The following is a 21,461-nucleotide window of genomic DNA, read 5'->3' as shown; positions in this document are numbered from 1 at the left end:
TAAATAAAAAGCTGGCATACAAATATAACAATCAAATAAACAAGGTTAATATAAACAATATGAAGTTATTCCTTATAAAGAAAAGTCCATCTATAGAAGTAACTCCTCTAATAACTTAAAGGCCGAGCACAACACTTTTTGTGAAACAAGGAGCCCTGTCTCCAAATGCACAGCTACTTGCGTATATTGGAGCCACCCTATACCCTGATCGACCTTGCGACTGACCAGGAGGATCTCTGTCTTGCCTTGATTAAGCTTCAGCTTGTTAGCCCTCATCCAGACCATCACAGCGGCCAGACACTGGTCCAGGATCTGGGGGCTTCCTTGGAATTAGATGGAAAGGAGTAGTAGAGTTGAATGTCATCTGCATAGAGAAGGCACTGAACTCCAAAACTCTGAATATGTACACTCCTTCAAATGCCACCTTAATGGCTGAGAGTGTTGTATATATATTTTAAATATAGTAAGAAAATTATGCTTCTCTTAACTTACATCTCATCTAGCAGATTTAGTTCTAAAATATAAAGTGAATTACACTGACTGTGCTTGTTGTTAGAAGTAAATCACCAACATTGTCTGTAATTTTTAAGTTATTAAAAATGGATGGCATATTTTCTAAGTTTTTAACTTTTTAGATCTCTTTAACTCTGTTTAATATGTTGCAATTTTTGAAATGTTTAGGTAATTGTGTTGAGGCACAACATTGTGCCATTGTAAGCTGCCCTGAGCCCCCCTGTCGTGGTAGAGAAGGGCAGGGTACAAGTATGGCAAATAAATAAATGAATGTCCTTGATTTCCATAGTTTCTACTGCATAACTTTAGGGAAACTCACCAAGAGCTGAAAACAAACACATTGTGAAAAGTATGAGGACACACCAAAGGACGTCGACATTCATTTGTCTTTCCAGCTTACTGCGCTTGTAACGTGGTCCACTGTTATTCAACAAAGCTTTTGTCTCATGTCCTGCCAAAGAAATTGCATCACATTATCTAACTGAACTAGGGGAGATAAAAAGAAATGCAGTGTAAAATTACAAAGGAAAGTATTTCTTACCTGCATAGATTACTATTCCTGAGACCTCTTCTGTATTTCTAATGGTACATCCACGTAACAAAAGATTTTCTTTATACAGCGCCATTTTTTCCCCACTTTTATGCACACTGCAGAAGTAAAGGCACAACAAATTATTTATAAATAGCTGTTATTAACTATGGAGGAGGACACATTTAAATTCTGAAAGACATCTAAGAATGACAGAAAGATTGGACTTGGCATCATTATAGTGGGTGTACAAACAAATAACAATAATTCTCTCTCTTCTTCACAGAAGCGCTTCAGTAGTTCTTCATAATTTCACATGGATTTTTTCCCTTCCACCTTGATGAATATGAAATGGGAAGAACATTTAGTAATTTCTAAAATCTTGCCGTTAAGCTTCTGAATGTGAGGAAATTATTGCTTTTTAATAATGCACACTGTAACTCATTCTGAAGTGTTTTCGGTCCCCTTGCCTTCATTGTTATGATTTATTTAGGAACTCGGAGAGATAAACAGATAGAAAGGCATATAGATAGCTAAAATAAATGAAAAGCTCTTAGTAAGTGAAATAATGTCCTCTTATATTAACTGCCGACTATCAGTTATCCTTGCTTACTGTGTCAGCAGAAACATGAGGAACTTGTATTTGTGAGAGGACATGGCTGCCAAGGTATTTTGAGCCTTGAGAAACAAAACATATACATACATGATAGATAAAGCAGAAAGACGACCGGTAATAGGTTTTCCTGCACTTTTCCCCAAAGAGTTGTGAAGTTGTCAGTAGTGTAACAGTTCTGCATGTTTGCATCAGTCAAGCCAGAGGTGTTCCACTTTAAATCATGCAGTCCTAGTTCCCACAAGGCCAAAACAGCACCAGAGAGATGAGCAGGCTTGATGAAAACTCCGGTTTGCAAGAAACAACTAACCAACCTTTAGGTGCCCTGTCCATTTCCCAACCCAAACAGCCAAATGACAACAGAACAATGAACACTGACTGACTGTTGAAGGATGGGAACATAAAACCACAGTGCAACTGGGAAAAGAATAAAATATCTTGTAAGAGAGCATGAATTTATATTTGACAGGATCTAGAATAGGTGGGTAACAAAAAGCTCTCTGGTGCTGCAGAGACGAACTCATTTTTTTTAGCAGCCACAGATAACAAACTAATCGTGCAATGTTGTTGACCACAGCTACTTTCTAAGAATCACTGTACTTTTCTGCTTTTTATTCCTGTTTCCACCGCGGCGCAAATTATCACAAGTATTTGTGGGGCCCAATAAAGCAAGATAAAAGTGATATCTAGGGGTGCATTTACAACCTAAGTGTGAGTTGCCGTTGACCATAGCTACTTTCTAAGGATCCCAGTATTTTTGATTTTCTTATTTGTGCTTGCACCCCCAAATTATCTTAAGTATTTGTGGGGCCTGATAAAGCAAGATAAAAAGTTAGTTCAAGGAGTGCATCTGCACTGTAGAATTAATGCAGTTTGACACGGCTTTAACTAACATGGCTCAATGCTATGGAACCCTGGGATGTGTAGTTTAGTTGGGCACTAGCACTATCTCAGAGAAGGCCTTGTAGAACTACAACTGCCATGATCCTATAGTACTGAGCCATGGTAGTTAATCTTACAGTGTAGGTGCAACTAAGGAGCCGTTCCGTGGTTGCATATGGGTTAGCTCTTCTATTAATTTGTCAGATACAGACATTTTATAGGGTCCAATAATAGCATAATAATAAATGAAGGTTCAAAAACTCTAATTTTTGATCAGAGCAAAGGTAAGAACAGACTGTGGCTCAAACTGTTTCTCAGGGAAATCTAGTCATATCTTTGCTTCAAATCTTATGGTAGTTTAGAGAACCTTTGAAAGAGGCTGCTGGCTATGACCCTTTTGTCCTGAACGCCTGACTGACATCATTTGGAGTTTTCCCCTATGCTTCTTTTTGTCAACACAGAGATGATAGATACTATAGCACTGCACTGATGTTAACTGTTCTTTGCCAGATTGGTTAAATGTGCAAGAAAAAATACATTAAAATGAAGAACTGATGGAAGTCATTTTGAAACTATTTATACATTAAACATTTCTGTTCGAAAATTGCCAGTAGTTATGCCTTTACATATATTTAACTGGGCCATTTTCAGGGGAACATATTTCTCAAGAGAACTGAATTCTTGCAACAAAGCAAACTGTGAATGTCTGAAAAGATAAATAAGGTGGGCTATTTGCTGTTCTGTCAGAAATACAATGATATTATTAAAGTATGCATTTCTACATATGTTTTTAGAATATGTTCAAAACATTACCAAAGTTATTCAATGTCAAACAGCAAGTATATGTCTCTAGATAACTTAAGTGTGAATGCTGTATAAACATTCCCTCACAAACAAGTTTTTTTCAGTTAATAATATTGCTTTCTATGCAGCTCAAATGAGTCCAGAAGAGATGATAAAATCCAAAGAAGATTTAAATCATACATTGGCACTAACATGTTGTCTTTAAAGAATCACAGTGACATAATTTGGATTTTTAGACTATAACTCCCAGATTCTAGAAAGAGGTACAATGATTATTTGCTAGCTAAAAAACAAAAGTACAATTATTATTTGATAACTATAAGGTGTTTGTGGAAGGATTGCAGACCTGGAGATGTGTCCACCAGATGCAAAAGCTGTGGACAGTCACAGACCTATACCTAGGAGTTGTTAGAAAGCGAGTGGGAAGCAATTTTAAATCATGATAAAGGTACCACCAATGGCAATGGATAATGTAGTTTTGAAATCCTGGTAGAAAAATATAAATTGATGGACATTTTATTCCTATACAAGACCCACTGCAACAATTAGATGTACATGGGTGTTGACTCACTATTGTAAAACACAGCCAATTAAAAAGAATGCCCTTGATATCTTCATTTTTAGGCCTGTTCCTGGGGTAATTTGGGGCACTGATACAAAAAAAAATTGCTTTGGATAGACCACATCAGCTGTAGTTACTTCAATACAGTTATCATGAATTTTACGGGTGAGCAGATGAAGATTGATATATGGTGTATGCTCTGTATCTCAAAAGCTGAGCTTATAGGGGGATACTGGTGCCATTTTTGGAATCAGCAAGTCAAATATACCCACAAACAGGGTGAACATTTGAGGCACCAAAATATGTGTAACTGTTTCAGTAGGTCATTATTGGATTCAGAGTGACATTTTTAGAAATGCTCTCCTTTACTCATGCTGTCCCACCTACGCAGCAAGAAGTAAGGGATTTCAGTATATGGCTAAAACAATGGTTGAAGGGATTAAGAATTTGCTAATCCATATTAGTGTGGCATCTTTGTTAAGATAACCAAAACGGTTATAAGAAACGTGCAAATTGAAAGATACCAAGATGTTTGAGATATCAGGTAGCAATGAAAATCACAAGGGGTCTGGGCTGAAATTTTAAAAATACATTGAATTGAAATGCTAGTCACTCAATTAAATGTTTGGGTGCGGTTTAGGACAGCAAAATGGAAGAATTTCCTCACACAACATGTCATTATGGAATCTGTTTCCTCAAGATGTGGCAATACCCCTATGTAGGATAGAGTCAGTTGGGGAGAGAGTAAGTTGGGGAGAGAGGAAAGAGAGCAGCCTGGTTGCTTTCAAGCCCTTTTATGGGATTACTGGAGGCTTCGAGTTGATAGCTTTGGGAACAAGATGATGGACAAGATGGAACCCTGATATAATCCAGCATAACAGCTCTTGTGTTTTCATTAACACAACGACTTTAATATTCTCATATGAGCAAAATACAGTAGCTGGAGATTTAGCCCAAGGTCTGAAAAAGAATTCCTTCATTCTACCGACTGATGTCATTGACCTAGAAGAAGCAGGCCTGTGTTGAGCTGTAACAGCCTTTCCATGTACATTTTTGTTTTAACATATCTTCCTAAAATGGTTTGGCTTTGTTTCATAATTTATTGACTTCACTGTATTTCTTGTTCAATTTATCTAGTGGTTTTGGGTTTAGTTTCCTCTGTATGCTATTCTTCTGAAATACTTTCACATCAAGGTTTTCACAGATCTTGACTTCATTCTGTCCCGAGCCACTGCTAAGTATAGAAGCATTAGACAAACAGATTCATACTATAAGTCATATGAATTCATTAGTACATTTGCTTTTTGCCAATAGTGGTGTTTGGGAAGTATGACTTTTGCCTTGCCAACAGCCAAAGGATTTGGCTGGAGGCAAGCAATTGAAGCCCCCATGAGAGACCAGTTAATACTGTGCTGACTGGTGGCCCTTACAAGTTACAAGGTTTGGGAGCATCTTGAGATTTTTTTTCCCTTGGGGCTGGACTGGGGGGTTCTCGCTTTCTCTTATAGAGTTTTGGGGCTTGAGAGGGAGTGCCCCTGGAATGGCCTACCAGTAATGACCATCCGGGCCAGCAGGCCAGTTAGTAAACTGTCCCTGGGGTCAGGTGTTCGCCCAGAGGTAGATGAGGAGGAAGTCATTGGGTGAAACCTGCTCCTACATCATGTCCTATTTCTTTGTAGGTACCTCCAGATTAGTTTCCACTGCTTTTGACTGCAGTTTAAATAGGTCAATAAATGGCCCTTTGTTCCATATTTTGTTGTCTGGTCTCTTATTTCATGGTGGTACTTCAAGTGAATTTTGTTCCAAACTGACCTGATATACAGCTCTCAGACTAATTTATGGAGTAAACGATAATTACTCTACAGATCACACACACACATATATAGTAAGGTAATGATCAGTTCCAAAATATATTTGATGCATGTAAAATACATGTGTCATTTATTGTTTATGATTCTTTTTTTAAAATTATATCCTATGCTTTAAAATATAACAAAGCAGTGTAGAATGCAAAATAGAGTAAATACAGTAGCTGAGACTAAGTAACCATGAGTTTGCTTAATCTCAGTGGGGAGAGCATCACAACAGAATTAGGACATCCTTTGTATAACAACTAAACACTTGGCCACAGTATATACCTGTATCTACTGAAGCCAAATGGAACATTGAATCTAATGCACACCTCAATTTTCAAAACCTCCAAAATATTTACCATATTACACAAATCAAATGCACACCCTAATTTTGGGAAGTCAATTTACTTAAAAAAAACCCTCACTATTGTCATCATTTTCAATCTATGATGACCCTATGAGTGAGGCCCTACAAGCCCCTACTATTAACAGTCTTGCTCAGATCTTGCAAACTTCAGGTCATGGCTTTCTAGACTGAGTTAATCCATCTGGAATGTGGCCTTCTCCTTACTACTTTCAGCTTTACTAAACTTTACAGTTGCCTCCACTGAGTCATGTCTTATGATATGTGCACCAAACTCTTGGCTTTATAAATAAATGTTTCAGAAACCTGTAGAGCAACATTTCATGAATAGATGGAATTTTCTGGATTTACTCACATGAAGCCTCGAAACCTACTTAGGTCATTATTTGGTTCTTCACATTCAATGATGCTAGTAAACTTCAGTGGGTCAAATTCAGAGTCCTGGAATGAAGAAAATAATAGAGTGAAACCACTAGCAGAACACTTGACAGGAATTAATTTGACTAATGGTGCCATCTACAAATGGTAAGTGTTTTTGTTCTGTAACCAACCTAACATACTGTTCTTACTTGTCACAATTGCGAGTCTAGGTAATAGCCACTGACTTCAAAAGTTATTTTTTAAAAAGATATGAAATGGCTCCTTATGGAAGTTTTTTGGGCATAAATGGCAATATTAGGAACCTGAAAAAGCATTTTCCTCTATAATCCCTAATTTAATCTAGAAGTATTCAGAATGCTACTGCACATGGTTAGCATGTCCTGCGTGACTGTAGTGGCTGGGGACTCCCATGCAATGGCCCTCCCATATTTTAGTCCAAACTTTAAAAGAACCTTCACATGCTACTGAATTAATTTTAGGGTTGGGTTACAGTGACTTCAATAGTAACTTTATTTTATTTATATGCGGCCTTCCTCCCAGATCAGGACCTAAGGTGTCTTGCGAAAACAATAAGTTAAAAAAGTATGCCCTACCCAATGTAAAAACAATAAAAACCGTATCATACATTTTAAAAACAATTAAACACATACAAAAGTGAATATATATATAAAACATGCCTAATAAAACCCACCCCTGCTGATACAGGAAAAGTTTGCTTACACAAAAATGTCTTCACCTGTCAGCAAAAGGAAAACAGGCAGGAGTCAGACTAGCCCTCCATGGAAGGGAATTCCAGAAGGTGGGGGCAGTCACTGAGAAGGTTCTCTCTCAAGCCCTCACCAAGTGAGCCTGGAATGGTGGTAGTTCAGATTAAAACCTGGGTCACATTTACTACCCAGATCACACTGAAGCTACCAGCTGAACTGTGTCAAAGAACCAAGCCCTCCAGTCACTTCATGTACTTCCAGAAGGGATATACTTCCATTTTCTTCATCACCACCTTCCTTGCAGCTTTGAAAACACTTTCTTCACCAAGGAAAAACACACTAGGGGACAGATTGAGTGCTGGGCTAGGACTGATGACCAGGGTTGAAATTCCTGCTCAGTTGTGGAAATCAATTGGGAAAATCACGTTCTTTATATTAAAGAACGTGATTAATAATATTAATACCCAAACCTGATAAAGACTTAACAGACCCAGGGTCATATAGGCCCATATCATTAATTAATCAGGATGCGAAGATACTGTCCGCGATATTAGCCAACAGAATGAATAAATGTATGTATAAGTACATAAAAGAAGATCAGTGTGGGTTTGTAAAAGGAAGACAAATGACAAATTTGATAGGGAGAGTACTAAATAAAATTCATTGGGCTAAAAAGGGGAAGGGAAAAGCAGGGATATTATCATTAGATATTTTTAAAGCATTCGATTGTGTGGAATGGGAGACATTAAGGGAAATAATGAATAAATTTGGAATGGGAAATAGAATAAAAGGAGTACTAAAACAATTTTACTCAAGGAACTCAGCAGTGGTAACTATAAATGATGGAGTGACAAACGAAATAAAAGTGACTAGAGGAACCAGACAAGGGTGCCCTTTGTCTCCGATACTATTTGCTATGGTGATAGAATTGTTTGCTAATAACATAAGGAACGATAAAAATTTAGAAGGGTTAGGAAAAAAGGAGAAACAGAAGGTGAGCTTATTCACTGACGATACATTGTTATTTATAGAAAACATAGTGGAGAAAATGGACAGAATAAAAGAACATCTGGAGATATTTGGGAAAGCAACGGGTTTACAAATTAATTGGAACAAGTCAGAAATGATGCTATTTAATTATACAAGAGAAGAAGAAAAAGATTTTATAGAACAGAGAAAAATGGGAATAAGAATTAAGAATAAATTAAAATACTTGGGAGTAATAATAACTAAGGATTTAAAAGAGATAGAGGAAGTAAATGTAGTAACTTTAAGAAAAGAAGTTCAGAAAAAGTTAATAGAGTACGAAGGTATACACTTATCCTGGTTTGGAAGAATAGCATTAGTAAAAATGAAAATACTTCCAAAAATAAATTCTACATTTAGGATGCTACCACTTCAAATTACAGAAGAAGAACTAACTAGATGGCAACAAATGATTAATAAGTACTGTAATGGAAGTAAAAGGAACAGACTAAATAAACAGTTATGGTATAGATCGCAAAAGGAGGGTGGAGTAGCGCTACCTAATATAAAAAAATATTATGAAACAAGTAGATTAAGTTTGGTTATAGAAGGAATGGTAAAAAAAGAGGGAATAGATTGGCTTAGTAATGATTCAGGAAAAGTGGAAGATGAAATTTGGAATATATTTTTTAAACAGTTTACTAGAAAAGAAATGAGGGAAATTAGAAACCCAATGCTGAGTAACATACTGAAAGTATGGAATAAATATAAGGGGAGGTTAATAAAGGAAGGATCAATTTTAACCCCAATAGTGATGGAAAAGAAATTCCCAATTTTTTTAAAAAAAGCAATGGATAAAAAGGCAAGGGAAATAAATTTAGATAGGATAGGGGATTGGATGAAGGTGGAAATGAAGAGGGAAATGATGTTGGAAGAGTTTAAAGAAATAAAATTGTCATGGTTTCATTGTATACAATTAGAACAATGGTTAATGAACTGGAAAAAAAATAGAAATGGAAGCCAACTCAATCAATTCGAACAAATAATACAGAAGGGAAGGGCTGTAGAAGAACATGAAAACTTGAGAGGTATAATTAGCAAAATCTATAAGATACTAATTGAAATGAAGGATGAAAAAATAAAAAAGTATACCCTTAAGGAGATTTGGGAAGAGGATTTAGGGATAAAAATAAGTGAAATAGAGTGGCGACAACTATGGGGACAAAGACAATTAAAAAATTTATCGATACGAGTTAAAGAAAATTATTACAAGTTAATATGGAAGTGGTACTTAACACCGGTAAGAATAGCATATATGAATAAAAATAACTCAGTAAATTGTTGGAGAGGGTGTCAAGAACCAGGAACATATATACACATGTGGTGGCAATGTAAATATGTAAATAATTTTTGGGAGAAAGTATTTAGAGAAATAGAAATTATAATGAATATGAAAATAGATAAAAGTCCTTGTATAGCCTTACTATCATTATATAACAATAAGCAATTGAAAAAGGAGGATAAAGAAGCGATAACAAACTTATTAACTATAGCAAGACTGCTTATAGCAAGGAATTGGAAAAAAGAAATGAATATACAAATAGAGGAGTGGTATAAAGAAGCATGGAAAATAGCAACAAATGATAAATTGACATGTATATTAAAGGTTAAAAAAGGTATACGGAAACAAAGTGATTTTGATGCTGTATGGGGAAGATTTGTGGTAAATGGATTAAAAAATAAGGAAGGAAAATTACCGTCACAAGAAGAAATGAAATTTTGGACAGATGAAATGTAAGAATGGTGGCTTGAGACGGGTGGAGGGGAGCACTGTGGTGGGGGGGGGGGGAAGGAAAAAAAGAGAAAAGGAGGGGAATTGTCAAAGCAAAACAATAAAACATGTTAAAGAGGTTGATGTACAAAATGCAATAGTATGTAATAAATGTGATAAATCAATAAAAAAATTATTAAAAAAAAAGAAAATCACGTTCTTTTAACCTCAGAGGAAGGCAACTGCAAGCCATTTCTGGACAAATCTTGCCAAGAAAATCTAGTGTTTGTCTTAGGGTTGCCATAGGTTGGAAATGACTTGAAGACACACATCAACAAAAAACCAAGAACATACAGCACTGATCCCCTATATCCTTGGGGACTGTGTTCCAATACACACATGCCATCAATACATAAAACAATGAATAATAGAAAGACTAATATTTTGACTATACCTGAGCTAGACATATACCACAGAATCACATTGGAGTACCTAAAGAGTCCCATAAATGCTTTTGGGTGGATATGTTTTGAAGCATGGGTAAGTGAAACCATCAGTATTGAATCCATTGATAAGGGAGTTGCACTGTACTATCTTAAAAAATGGAAATATCTATTACTGCTGTACTGTAGGTTCCTGCCATAAAGGCATGTTAAAAAAATGAGTTTGTTTTGCCCAGGCAAGCTGCAAATACTGCTTTTCTCCCAATCATTAGTAGGTTTTCAGTGTTTCGAGTTCAAGCAAAGCCAGACTGCAGTCTGGGAGAACACAGATCAATACATTCTCAATTAGTACAATGTTAATACAAGCCTCCTGAAAATATAATCAGGGTCTCCTTAATTGCTTCATGCTGGCTCAGATAAATTAATCCTGTACAGTAAATTAGGCACATACAGTAGGATGCTTCTTTCCTAATTAACATTTAAAATTCTTCTTGATTCCCTAACTAATTAGGCTCAAGCTGGTACTTGTACCGCCTGCTTGTATGGAACATTTACCCACTATTATAAGGAGTTATCATTGGACTTCCACAGTTGAGCAAATATCTTTTTTGTTTAGACATGGAAATTTAAATACTACATTTGTTCAGCTACTATCATGCTAATTAAAAACCTTTTCTGAAATATCAGGTTTGGGGAGAAGGATGTTGCATGGAAAATTAGCCATTGGTTTTCCATTCGTTGCACACGGCTTTCACACTGATCCTGAAAGTGGCACATTTACACTGAGAAAAACTGCATTCCCCCAAACCTGAAAGCATTAACATTTGTATGTGGGGAACCGTGATACTTCCCACAGATGGGACATTCTTTGCTATTCTATAGATTGGCAATTCAGTTGCCTTTTGCATCAATGAACTTTGCATATTTCCTTACCCATCATTTCATCTTTCTGCCTTCTGATATTATCCAATTAAATAGAGTTTTCTCTCAAGGCATGTAACTTTCCATGTGATTCTTTGCAAGAGATGTTGCAAATTTCACCCTATATAGCCTGTGTATTTCTATGTATAAATGCAAATCCTGATACTGTGCTCGCGAAGAAAGCTATAGTACTCTAGTGTGTCACCCAACATTACTAAATGAGCTTTTGCTGATGTAAAGACAGTTATATTTTCTATTTACATTTGCTTCTCTAATGAGCAATCTGTTGCTAAGGCTGAACCCAAATCCAGGTAACATGTCGTTGCTGGCATGCCATCCCACAACAAGCTCCACCTGGCACTTCCTTTATTTTCTTTTTGCATCAAGCACATTTTTTTTATTCTCACCAATTTTTAAATCCTCTATACAATTATGTAGCTCTATTCAATTATGTAGCTCTATTCTTTTATAGAAAAAAATTAACTCTGTGGTTGTTTTACCTCTTAGAAGGGTTGTGTTGTGCCTCAGAATAGATTCACCTTGCTTTCTCTGACAAAACCAGCCAATCTTGAGAGGTAGGAAGTTTATTGAAGCAATCAAGTAAAAGCAGTATAAATTCAGTGGTTACAAGGTAAAAAGTTCAATATAATCCTTTGGAGTTTGAGCAGGAGACATGGAGCAAAGCAGGAAGCCAACACCAGGAAGTAGCTTAAGGTTACATGAAGCCGGCCGTTTCTAAATCCCTAGCCCCCGAGCTGGAGCTACTGCAAGCCATATTGCAACGTTGAAACTAACACAGGAGAAATCTCCAGGCAGATTACTTATACGTTACACTTCAAAACAGCAAACATCAAACAAGCCTTAACGAGCAGTTTTCCCACAGATGAGGTCAACACTTCTCTGCCAGCCGCGAACTCCTTCGCAACACCTGGCCTGGGCGGCCTTGCCGCCCCGCAACTGTCTGACCTTGCTTCCCAGCAACTGCCTTATCAACCACATTCCGATCTTGTGAAAGCATTGAAGACACAGGCCTGTCTCTAAATTGCCTGTCTCTAAATTCATGGGAAGAAAACTGAGAGCCCACATCCGCACTACCATTCCCATCAAGCTCCTCACTCCCATTCCCATCAAGTTGGTGCTGAACCACAACACTATCCCCCCCCCAGGGCCCCCCCTTGGGCCCCCCACCGGCCCGGGCTTGGCCGGGTAGGCCCGATGAAACCGGGACACCAGGAGAGGAGCATGAACATCCCGAGCATCCACCCAACAGCGCTCTTCAGGCCCATAGCCCACCCAGTCCACCAAGTACTGTAATTTGCGGTGATGACGGCGAGAGTCCAAAATGTCCGCTACTTCAAACTCCTCCTCGCCATCGCGTAGAATCGGGGGGGGGGGGGGGGCGGAGGAGCCCCGCCAGCATCCGGCCGGACGTCCGTGGTGGGTTGTAGCAAGGATCGATGGAAAACTGGATGAATCCGCATACCGTGCGGGAGTTTTAGTTTAAAGGTCACAGGGTTCAACTGTTCTACCACTGGGTACGGTCCCACAAAACGGGCGTCCAGCTTTCGAGAGGGGCGTTGGATAGGCAGATGTTTAGTGGACAGCCAAACACGATCTCCCACTTGAATCGGTGGACCCGGTTGACGATGGGTATCAGCCATCCGTTTGTAATCCTCTTTTGCCTGCTCAAGCTGAGCCTTTAAGATCTCTTGAATCGCTGCGAGCTCCTGCAGCCAAGTGGTCGCAGCAGGGACCTCCCCAGGCCCAATCACGGAAGGAAAGAACCGGGGGTGGTATCCATAGTTAGCAAAGAACGGGGCTTCTTTAGTCGATCCGTGAGTAGCATTGTTGTAGGCAAACTCGGCTACAGCAAGAAGCGATGACCAATTGTCCTGTTGATAGTTTACAAAACATCTCAAATACTGTTCAAGGGTGGCGTTGGTCTTCTCGGTCTGGCCATCAGACTGTGGATGATGTGCTGACGACATCCGACTCTCGATGCCTAACTGTCGCTGTATCTCCTTCCAGAAGTGTGAGGTAAATTGAGCCCCACGGTCGGTCACCAAACTCTTTGGAAGTCCATGAAGACGGAAAATGTGACTTAGGAATAAATCGGCAGTTTCTTTGGCAGTAGGCACTCCCCCATAGGGAATGAAGTGTCCCATCTTGGTAAAAAGATCCACCACCACCAGAATGGTAGTGAAACCTTGGGATTCCGGTAAATCCGTGATGAAATCGGCCGACACAATTTCCCAGGGCCGACTCGGAGTAGGCAAAGGTTGTAGCAAACCAGCCGGTTTGCCAGTAGGATTCTTGGCGCGGTGACACACAGGACAGCCATTGACATATTTCTCGACCTCTCGCCGGATCTTGGGCCACCAGAAATCCCTCAGTATTAGCTGCATTGTTTTAAAAATCCCAAAATGTCCCGCCGGCTTGGTATCATGGCATAGTTTTAAGATCTCCTCCCGCTCGGGACCGAGCGGCACATAGACCTGTGAACGATGACACAACATCCCATCTATTTCTTGAAATGGGAACTTTAATCCAGCCTCCAGTTGTTCTTGCACCCACAAGTCCTCTTGCTGCCGCGCCCGGATTCTTTCAGCCAGAGTCGAAGGGGGCCTTGTTGTGCTGGTGAGTGCAAAGTTTTCTGGCCGCAAAATGCAGGACTCTGAGGAGTCTTCTTGGCCCCGAGTATATTCCGGCTTGCGCGACAGAGCATCCGCTTGTTTGTTTTGGGCCGCCGGCACATAGAAAATTCGGAAATTGAATCTCTCAAAAAACAACGCCCAACGCTGCTGTCGTTGGTTTAACTTCCGGGACGTACGGAGATATTCCAGATTGCGGTGATCTGTATGAACTTCCACTGGTTGGGGAGCTCCCTCTAGCCAATGTCTCCAAGTCTCAAACGCCGACTTGATGGCTAGGAGTTCCTTTTCCCAAATGGTGTAGTTCCGTTCTGGGGCAGTCAACTGTCGAGAGAAGTATGCACAGGGCTGGAGATGATCCCCCGCAGGTTGTAGCAACACTGCCCCGACCGCCACATCCGACGCGTCGGCCTGCACCACAAACAGCTTAGTAGGATCAGGATGTTGTAGGATAGGCTGGGAAGTGAAAAGTTCCTTGAGCCGCTGAAATCCTCTTTCAGCCGCCTCAGTCCAAAGGAACGGCCGTTTACCTCTCAGGCACTGGGTAATGGGGTCCGCCCAGCGGGCAAAGTCTGGGATGAATTTACGATAATAATTGGCGAACCCCATGAATCTTTGAATGTCCTTTTTGCTCCCAGGGGATTTCCATTCCAACACCGCGGAGACTTTAGTAGGGTCCATAGAGATTCCCTCCGCCGAAATGCGGTGTCCCAGGAAGTCTACTTCCTCTAAGTCGAAAGCGCACTTCTCCAGCTTCGCATATAGTCCATGATCCCTCAGGCGCTGAAGCACCGCACGCACCTGTTGAGTGTGGTCACGGGGATTCGTCGAGTAGATCAGGAAGTCGTCCAGGTAAATAACTAGAAAACGGTCTAAAAAATCGCGAAAGACGTCGTTGACGAAGTGCTGGAACGTGGCTGGAGCGTTGCATAGACCGAAACCCATAACTCTGTATTCAAAGCTCCCGAAACGGGTCTGAAAAGCTGTCTTCCACTCGTCCCCTTCCCGGATACGCACCAAATTATAAGCCCCCCTAAGGTCCAGTTTGGTGAAAATCCGAGCTCCTCGCAACCGGTTGAGTAACTCCGGGATGAGGGGAAGCGGATAACGGTTCTTGATCGTGATGTTGTTCAATGCCCGATAGTCATTACAGAGTCTCAGCTCCCCTGACTTCTTCTTGACGAACAAAACTGGGGAGCCGGCCGGCGACTGCGAGGGACGAATGAACCCCTTGCGTAGGTTGGTATCCAAAAACTCCCGGAGAGCTGCCAGCTCCGGTTCCGAGAGAGAATACAACCGCCCACGCGGAATCGGGGCGCCCGGAATCAAGTCAATAGCGCAGTCGTACGGACGGTGGGGAGGAAGTCTCTCCGCCTCCTTTTCGCTGAAAACGTCCCAGAAATCTTGGTATTTGGCGGGCAGCTGGCCCGTAGCCTGTGCGGCAACCTCTGCGAGCCGACACTTCCGCTCCCCGCCGCAATGGTCTTTGCAAAAGGCCGAAGTGAACCGTAACTGTTTCTGGGACCACCAAATGGTCGGGTTGTGCTTGGCCAGCCATGGAATTCCCAACACCACAGCGTGTGGAAGGTCCGTGACCAAAAAGGAGACCTCTTCCACATGGTCCCCGACCTTCATCTGCACAGGCGCCGTATAGCGAGCCACCGGCCCGGCTTTCAGCGAGCGCCCATCAAAGTTTTGTACATCCCGGGGAGGCCGGAGGTCTAAGCATTGTAATCCAAGGTATTCCACAAACCGACTGTCCATGAAATTGTTAGTGGCCCCACAGTCGACCAAGGCATGCACCGCCGTGGGAGTCTCTTGAGCTATACAAAACGAAACCAAGAGAAAGAACAACACCCCAGTCGCGGGCTCTGGAAACGGGATGGAGACCGAGTCAGCGAGCCCAGCTAAACTCGGTCGTTGCCTTCCCCCGCCGGCTGTTCGGCCCATTGCTCACCCGAACTCTGGGCCGGGGGCGCCACGGCCTCCGCTGAACCAGAGGCCCCCGCCAGGCGAGGGCTTGTCTTCTTCTTTACTGGGCACTCCCGAGAAAAATGTCCACTGCCCCCACAATACCAACACAGGTTCAGCCGTTGTCTCCGCGCCTTTTCCGCCGCATCGATTTTGGGGCGCATGGAACCCAACTGCATGGGCTCCTCTGCGTCAGGCACATGAGCTGGCGGCGGTCCCAGGCGACGTGGTACCCCTGCATCGGCCCCCCCTTCGACCAACTGGCCAAGAGCCGGCAAGGATATGGCGTTGGGTAGTCATAGTCCCATCAACCCGGATACACAGGGACATCAACTCTTCCAAATCGGCTGGAACAGCGGAACGGGCCACCTCCAACTGCATCTCCTGGGTGAGCCCCGCCTTGAAAGCACTCATGTAGGCGGCATCATTCCAGGCAAGCTCCCGCTGCAAAACACGAAATTCTGAAATGTATTCGGCCAAATGCCCTTCTTTCTGCTTGAGAGCTCGCAACTTACGATCCGCCATCTCCCGGTGCACTTGGCCTCCCCATACTTTGTGCAGTTCATCCATAAAAGCCTTGGCGGTGTTGCACACAGGGGAAGCAGCCTCACGTAACGCGGTGGCCCAGGAGAGGGCCGGGCCCTCCAACAGACTGTAGGCAAAGCCCACCTTGGCGGCTTCATCCGGGAACTCCGCTGCCCGCACTGTGAGATAGGCATCACACTGCCCCAGGAAGTCCTTGACCCGTTGGCTGTCTCCAGAGAACTTGTTAGGCAATGCCATGGGAGTCCTTAGCGGCTGGACCGGAGGGTTGGCTGCTGCTTGCCCTTGCATCGTTGCTATCTGCTGCTGAAGGGTCACCAGCTGTTGTTGCATCGCCTGAGCTTCAGCGGGATTCATAGTGGCTGGGAGAAGCAAGGACTTTGTTGGGGTTAGTTTCAAACTGTTGTGCCTCAGAATAGATTCACCTTGCTTTCTCTGACAAAACCAGCCAATCTTGAGAGGTAGGAAGTTTATTGAAGCAATCAAGTAAAAGCAGTATAAATTCAGTGGTTACAAGGTAAAAAGTTCAATATAATCCTTTGGAGTTTGAGCAGGAGACATGGAGCAAAGCAGGAAGCCAACACCAGGAAGTAGCTTAAGGTTACATGAAGCCGGCCGTTTCTAAATCCCTAGCCCCCGAGCTGGAGCTACTGCAAGCCATATTGCAACGTTGAAACTAACACAGGAGAAATCTCCAGGCAGATTACTTATACGTTACACTTCAAAACAGCAAACATCAAACAAGCCTTAACGAGCAGTTTTCCCACAGATGAGGTCAACACTTCTCTGCCAGCCGCGAACTCCTTCGCAACACCTGGCCTGGGCGGCCTTGCCGCCCCGCAACTGTCTGACCTTGCTTCCCAGCAACTGCCTTATCAACCACATTCCGATCTTGTGAAAGCATTGAAGACACAGACCTGTCTCTAAATTGCCTGTCTCTAAATTCATGGGAAGAAAACTGAGAGCCCACATCTGCACTACCATTCCCATCAAGCTCCTCACTCCCATTCCCATCAAGTTGGTGCTGAACCACAACAGGTTGATCTGTGTTTTCAGTCTCTTCATTTTAATTCATTCTTATGTTGCACTCATTTTGTATTGGTTTTACATGGATTTTTTGATTCTATGTTACGGTATTTTGCCTGGAGAGATATTTGTAATAAGATAGCTAATGCATTTTAGAACTAAATAAATAAAGTTATGAATTTATAAATTAAAAATCATCACTAAACACATGAAGATTTTTTTTGTCTCAGCAGTCCTGGGTATAATCTAAAATCTATCTTGCACCTGGTACAGTTGGAAAGAAATAATTCTGCTACATCAGTGTGTAGACTTAGAGCAGCATTTCTCAACCTGGGGGTCGGGACTCTGAGGGGGGGGGTCATGAGGGGGTGTCAGAGGGGACACCAAAGACCATCAGAAAACACAGTATTTTTTGCTAGCCATGTGGCTTCTGTGTGGGAAGTTTGGTCCAATTCTATCATCAGTGGGGTTCAGAATGCTCTTTGATTGTAGGCAAATTATAAATCCCAGTGACTACAACTCTCAAATGTCAAGGTCTATTTTCCCCAAACTGCACCGGTGTTCACATTTTGGCATATTGATTATTTGTGCCACGTTTGGTCCAGATCCATTAGTGTCTGAGTCCACAGTGCTTTCTGGATGTAGGTGAACTACAACTCCAAAACTCAAGGTCAATGTCCACCAAATCCTTCCAGTATTTTCTGTTGGTCGTGAGAGTTCTGTGTGCCAAGTTTGGTTCAAGTCCATCATTGGTGGAGTTCATAATGCTCTTTGATTGTAGGTGAACTATCAATCCCAGTAACTACAACTCCCAAATGACAAAATCAGTACAACCCCCCCCCCCCCCAACCTCACCAGTATTCAAATTTGGGCATATCAGGAATTTGTGCCAAATTTGGTCCAGTGAAAGAAAATACATCCTGCATATCAGGTATTTACATTATCATAAGAGTAGCAAAACTGCAGTTATGAAGTAGCAACAAACATAATTTTATGGTTGGGGAGTCACCACAACATGAGGAACTGTGTTAAGGTGTTGCAGCATTAGAAAGGTTGAGAAACACTGTCTTAGAGTCTAAACACCTAGTCAGCCCTCCGCTCTTCACAATGTTGCGTATTTTTAGCAGATCCTAATAAAACTAGTCCCTAATTGTAGGTTTTCAATGCTTTCTTTTATGAACCCACTCAGCTTACTTTGTTTCATAGCATTGTGTGGCTGTAGAAGCCCTTTAAATGTGTAAGAATGCATGGACAAAAAGAAATAATTTATTTTCAAATATGAAAAAAGCCCAGGACTGTGTTGTTGAAATATGACTGCAGGCTGGAGAACTGTAAACCTTATTGGATAAAAAACCTTGCAATTCTTGAATTGATTTGGAAGGAGCTGCAGTGGAGATGCAAGCAGAAGGAATAGTTTTGATCTGGGTTTTATCAATGCTCTCTCTGCTATTGAACCTGCCATTTCTTTGTGGAATGTAGTCATGCAGATGCTGCAGAGATTTATTAAATACAATTTCTTGGATAAACATTGATCGAGGAGACCACTTTCTTCCTCCTCACATCCCTGCATCATTTTCAGAACCAACAAATTTGTCTTTGTAGCCAATATGCAATAATTTGCGAACTGTAAACTGCACGTGACTGTGTACTACTGGATACATTGTGCTCCTTGCTGAGAGGGGGAAATGTTTTTTTAAAGCTTACAATTTATACACAATGTTATTACTCTTTTGCAGAATCTGTGTATATGCCTGTGCATTTGCGGACATAAGATATACATCTTGAGTGCACACAGACACAGCGGGACTGAATAATAACACTGTACAATTAATAATGTAAATTTCTCTGGTTGCTTCCCTGTTGAGTATTTGTCCCTTGCTCTCCACCCAACCTATGCTTGCACTAATGCTGTGCAAGAGCTGGTCTGATTTGTAAACATCATATAATGGTGACTTCATCCTTAATCTGCAACAGATGTACAAGTCCAGATGTGCAAGAAAAGCAACATGAGACAGTAGATACCTGAGCCTAGTGTCCATAGCAGACAGCTCAAACTCAACAGATAAAGAACATTTATTTATTTATTATTCAAACCTATATGTCGCCACTCCCCTAGGGAAATTTTTTTCACCAAAGAAACTGCAGTGTATTGGTTTGTGACAAGGAAGAGGTGGGGAAGTGGGCATTGACTACAACAGTAGTTCCCAACCTTTTTTTGACCAGGGCCCAACTGACCAGGGCCCACTTTGACTGGGAACCACTTTGACCGGGAACCAGCCTCCAACATTAGTACCAAAAGGGGCAGGGCTGGTTAGCTCTGTGGAAAGAAGCAGAAATAAAATAAAATAAAGAGGAAGGAGGTTAGTGGCCCAGATTTTTGTTCTTGCAGCCCACTGTTGGGCCACGGCCCGCAGGTTGAGAACCACTGGACTACAAGGACTCTGTTTTGTCTCCAGCATATTTTTAACTGCTCATGACTTGCTCAGAATAAGAATGATAGTGTCACATATTGTGACACTATTTTTGAACACATACAATATTTTCAAAAAATTCCAGCCACTCTTGCAGGAACCTTGCTATTCTGATTTTATAAGTGGTAATGGAAGTGAGACTTGCCCAAACCCCAAGGGAAAATATGTGCCTTGGAAGGATTTGAACCCAGTTCAGCAGGGTTAAAGTCTAACAGTCTATCGTTTAACCTTTATTGGCTCCCCATGGCATCCAACATTTATATAAAACAGATGGAAGATACCATCCAGAGTTTTTGAGTTATGTCGCCATTATGCTGATGACAGTCAGTGCTATCTCCCTTTTCCATCTAACTCCAAAGAAGCTGCTTTGGTGCTAAACAAGTATATGTTTTTACAAATAGACTGTATGAAAGCAAAATCCAGAGAAAACAAAGCTGTGCATGCTCTGTTGGAAGGCAGATCAGGGAACAGAGATTCAACCTGTGCTGGATGGGGCTGCACTTCCTATGAAGTATCAAGTTTGCAGCTTGGGTGGACTGCTGAACGGGATGCCCAGGTTTCAGCAACAACCAGGATTGTCATTATAAAATGAAAATTAGATTTCTAGCTGTGCCCACTCCTTGAATTCTGGCCATAGTAACATATGCCTTGATCCTGATTACGCTCCACATGGGGCTGCCTTTGAAAAGTGTTCAAAAACTTCAGTGACTTCAAAATGTTGCCAGGGTGTTGACTTGGTTACAGGAAATATAACCCCTCCCCCAATCCTGGCTGAAGCAGCTTCATTGGCTACACTTCTGGGCAAAATTCAAAATGCTGGTTATGACCTTTAAACCCAAATATGTCTTGGTTTTCATCATTTGAAATCACCGTCTGTTTTAAGATCATCAGGGAAAGCCTTTCTCCCATTTCCACAACCATCACAGTGACAATTGGTGAAGATACAGGGAAGAGGCTTTTCAGTGGTTGCTCCCAGGTGGTAAAATTCCCTCCCATGGGAGGTTCAACTGGCTCCCCTCTCTCTTTTCCTTTTGCTAGCACTCTTAAAATTTTCAAATTCAGGCAAGCTTTTAGCTGAAAATCTATATAACGGAAAGGTTTTGTGGTGGGCCGGTTTCTTTTATTTGATCAGCATTTTTATATTATTCCAATCCTGTTTTTAATCATGCTGTTAATTATTTTAAAACTTTTACTTAAATAATGTTTTAATTGTATCTTGTTTTTTAGATGCTGTAGCAGGCACCCAGCGGCCTGCATAAGGACAAAGATGATACATAAACTGGATGAATGAATGTACGAATAGGATTAGAATCATAGAATCATAGAGTTGGAAGAGACCTCAAGTTCAACCCCCTGACGAGAAACAGGAAAATTGCATTCAAAGCACCCCCGACAGGTGGCCATCCAGTCTCTGCTTAAAACCCTCCAAAGAAGGAGCCTCTACCAACCACATTCTGAACCCTCGTGTTCAGGTGGAATCTTCCTTTCGT

The 21,461-nt window shown here is 41.5% G+C and overlaps 1 protein-coding gene across 1 annotated transcript in view; it reads right to left on the bottom strand.

Moving 5' to 3' along the window:
• The window catches only part of ATP10A (ATPase phospholipid transporting 10A (putative)), a 172,479-nt gene that overhangs the window by 64,441 nt on the left and 86,577 nt on the right, over window positions 1–21,461 (bottom strand). Inside the window, exons 3-5 of the mRNA XM_067466820.1 lie at window positions 6,476–6,561; window positions 1,055–1,161; window positions 833–964 (exon numbers count right to left, since the gene is read on the bottom strand). Of these exons, the coding sequence (XP_067322921.1) occupies window positions 833–964; window positions 1,055–1,161; window positions 6,476–6,561 (325 nt within the window). The remainder of the gene's footprint in view (window positions 1–832; window positions 965–1,054; window positions 1,162–6,475; window positions 6,562–21,461) is intronic.

Source organism: Anolis sagrei, chromosome 3 (genome assembly GCF_037176765.1).
Source record: "Anolis sagrei isolate rAnoSag1 chromosome 3, rAnoSag1.mat, whole genome shotgun sequence".
In the NCBI taxonomy this organism is placed as follows: domain Eukaryota; kingdom Metazoa; phylum Chordata; class Lepidosauria; order Squamata; family Dactyloidae; genus Anolis; species Anolis sagrei.
This window is presented reverse-complemented; position numbering and strand designations above follow the sequence as displayed.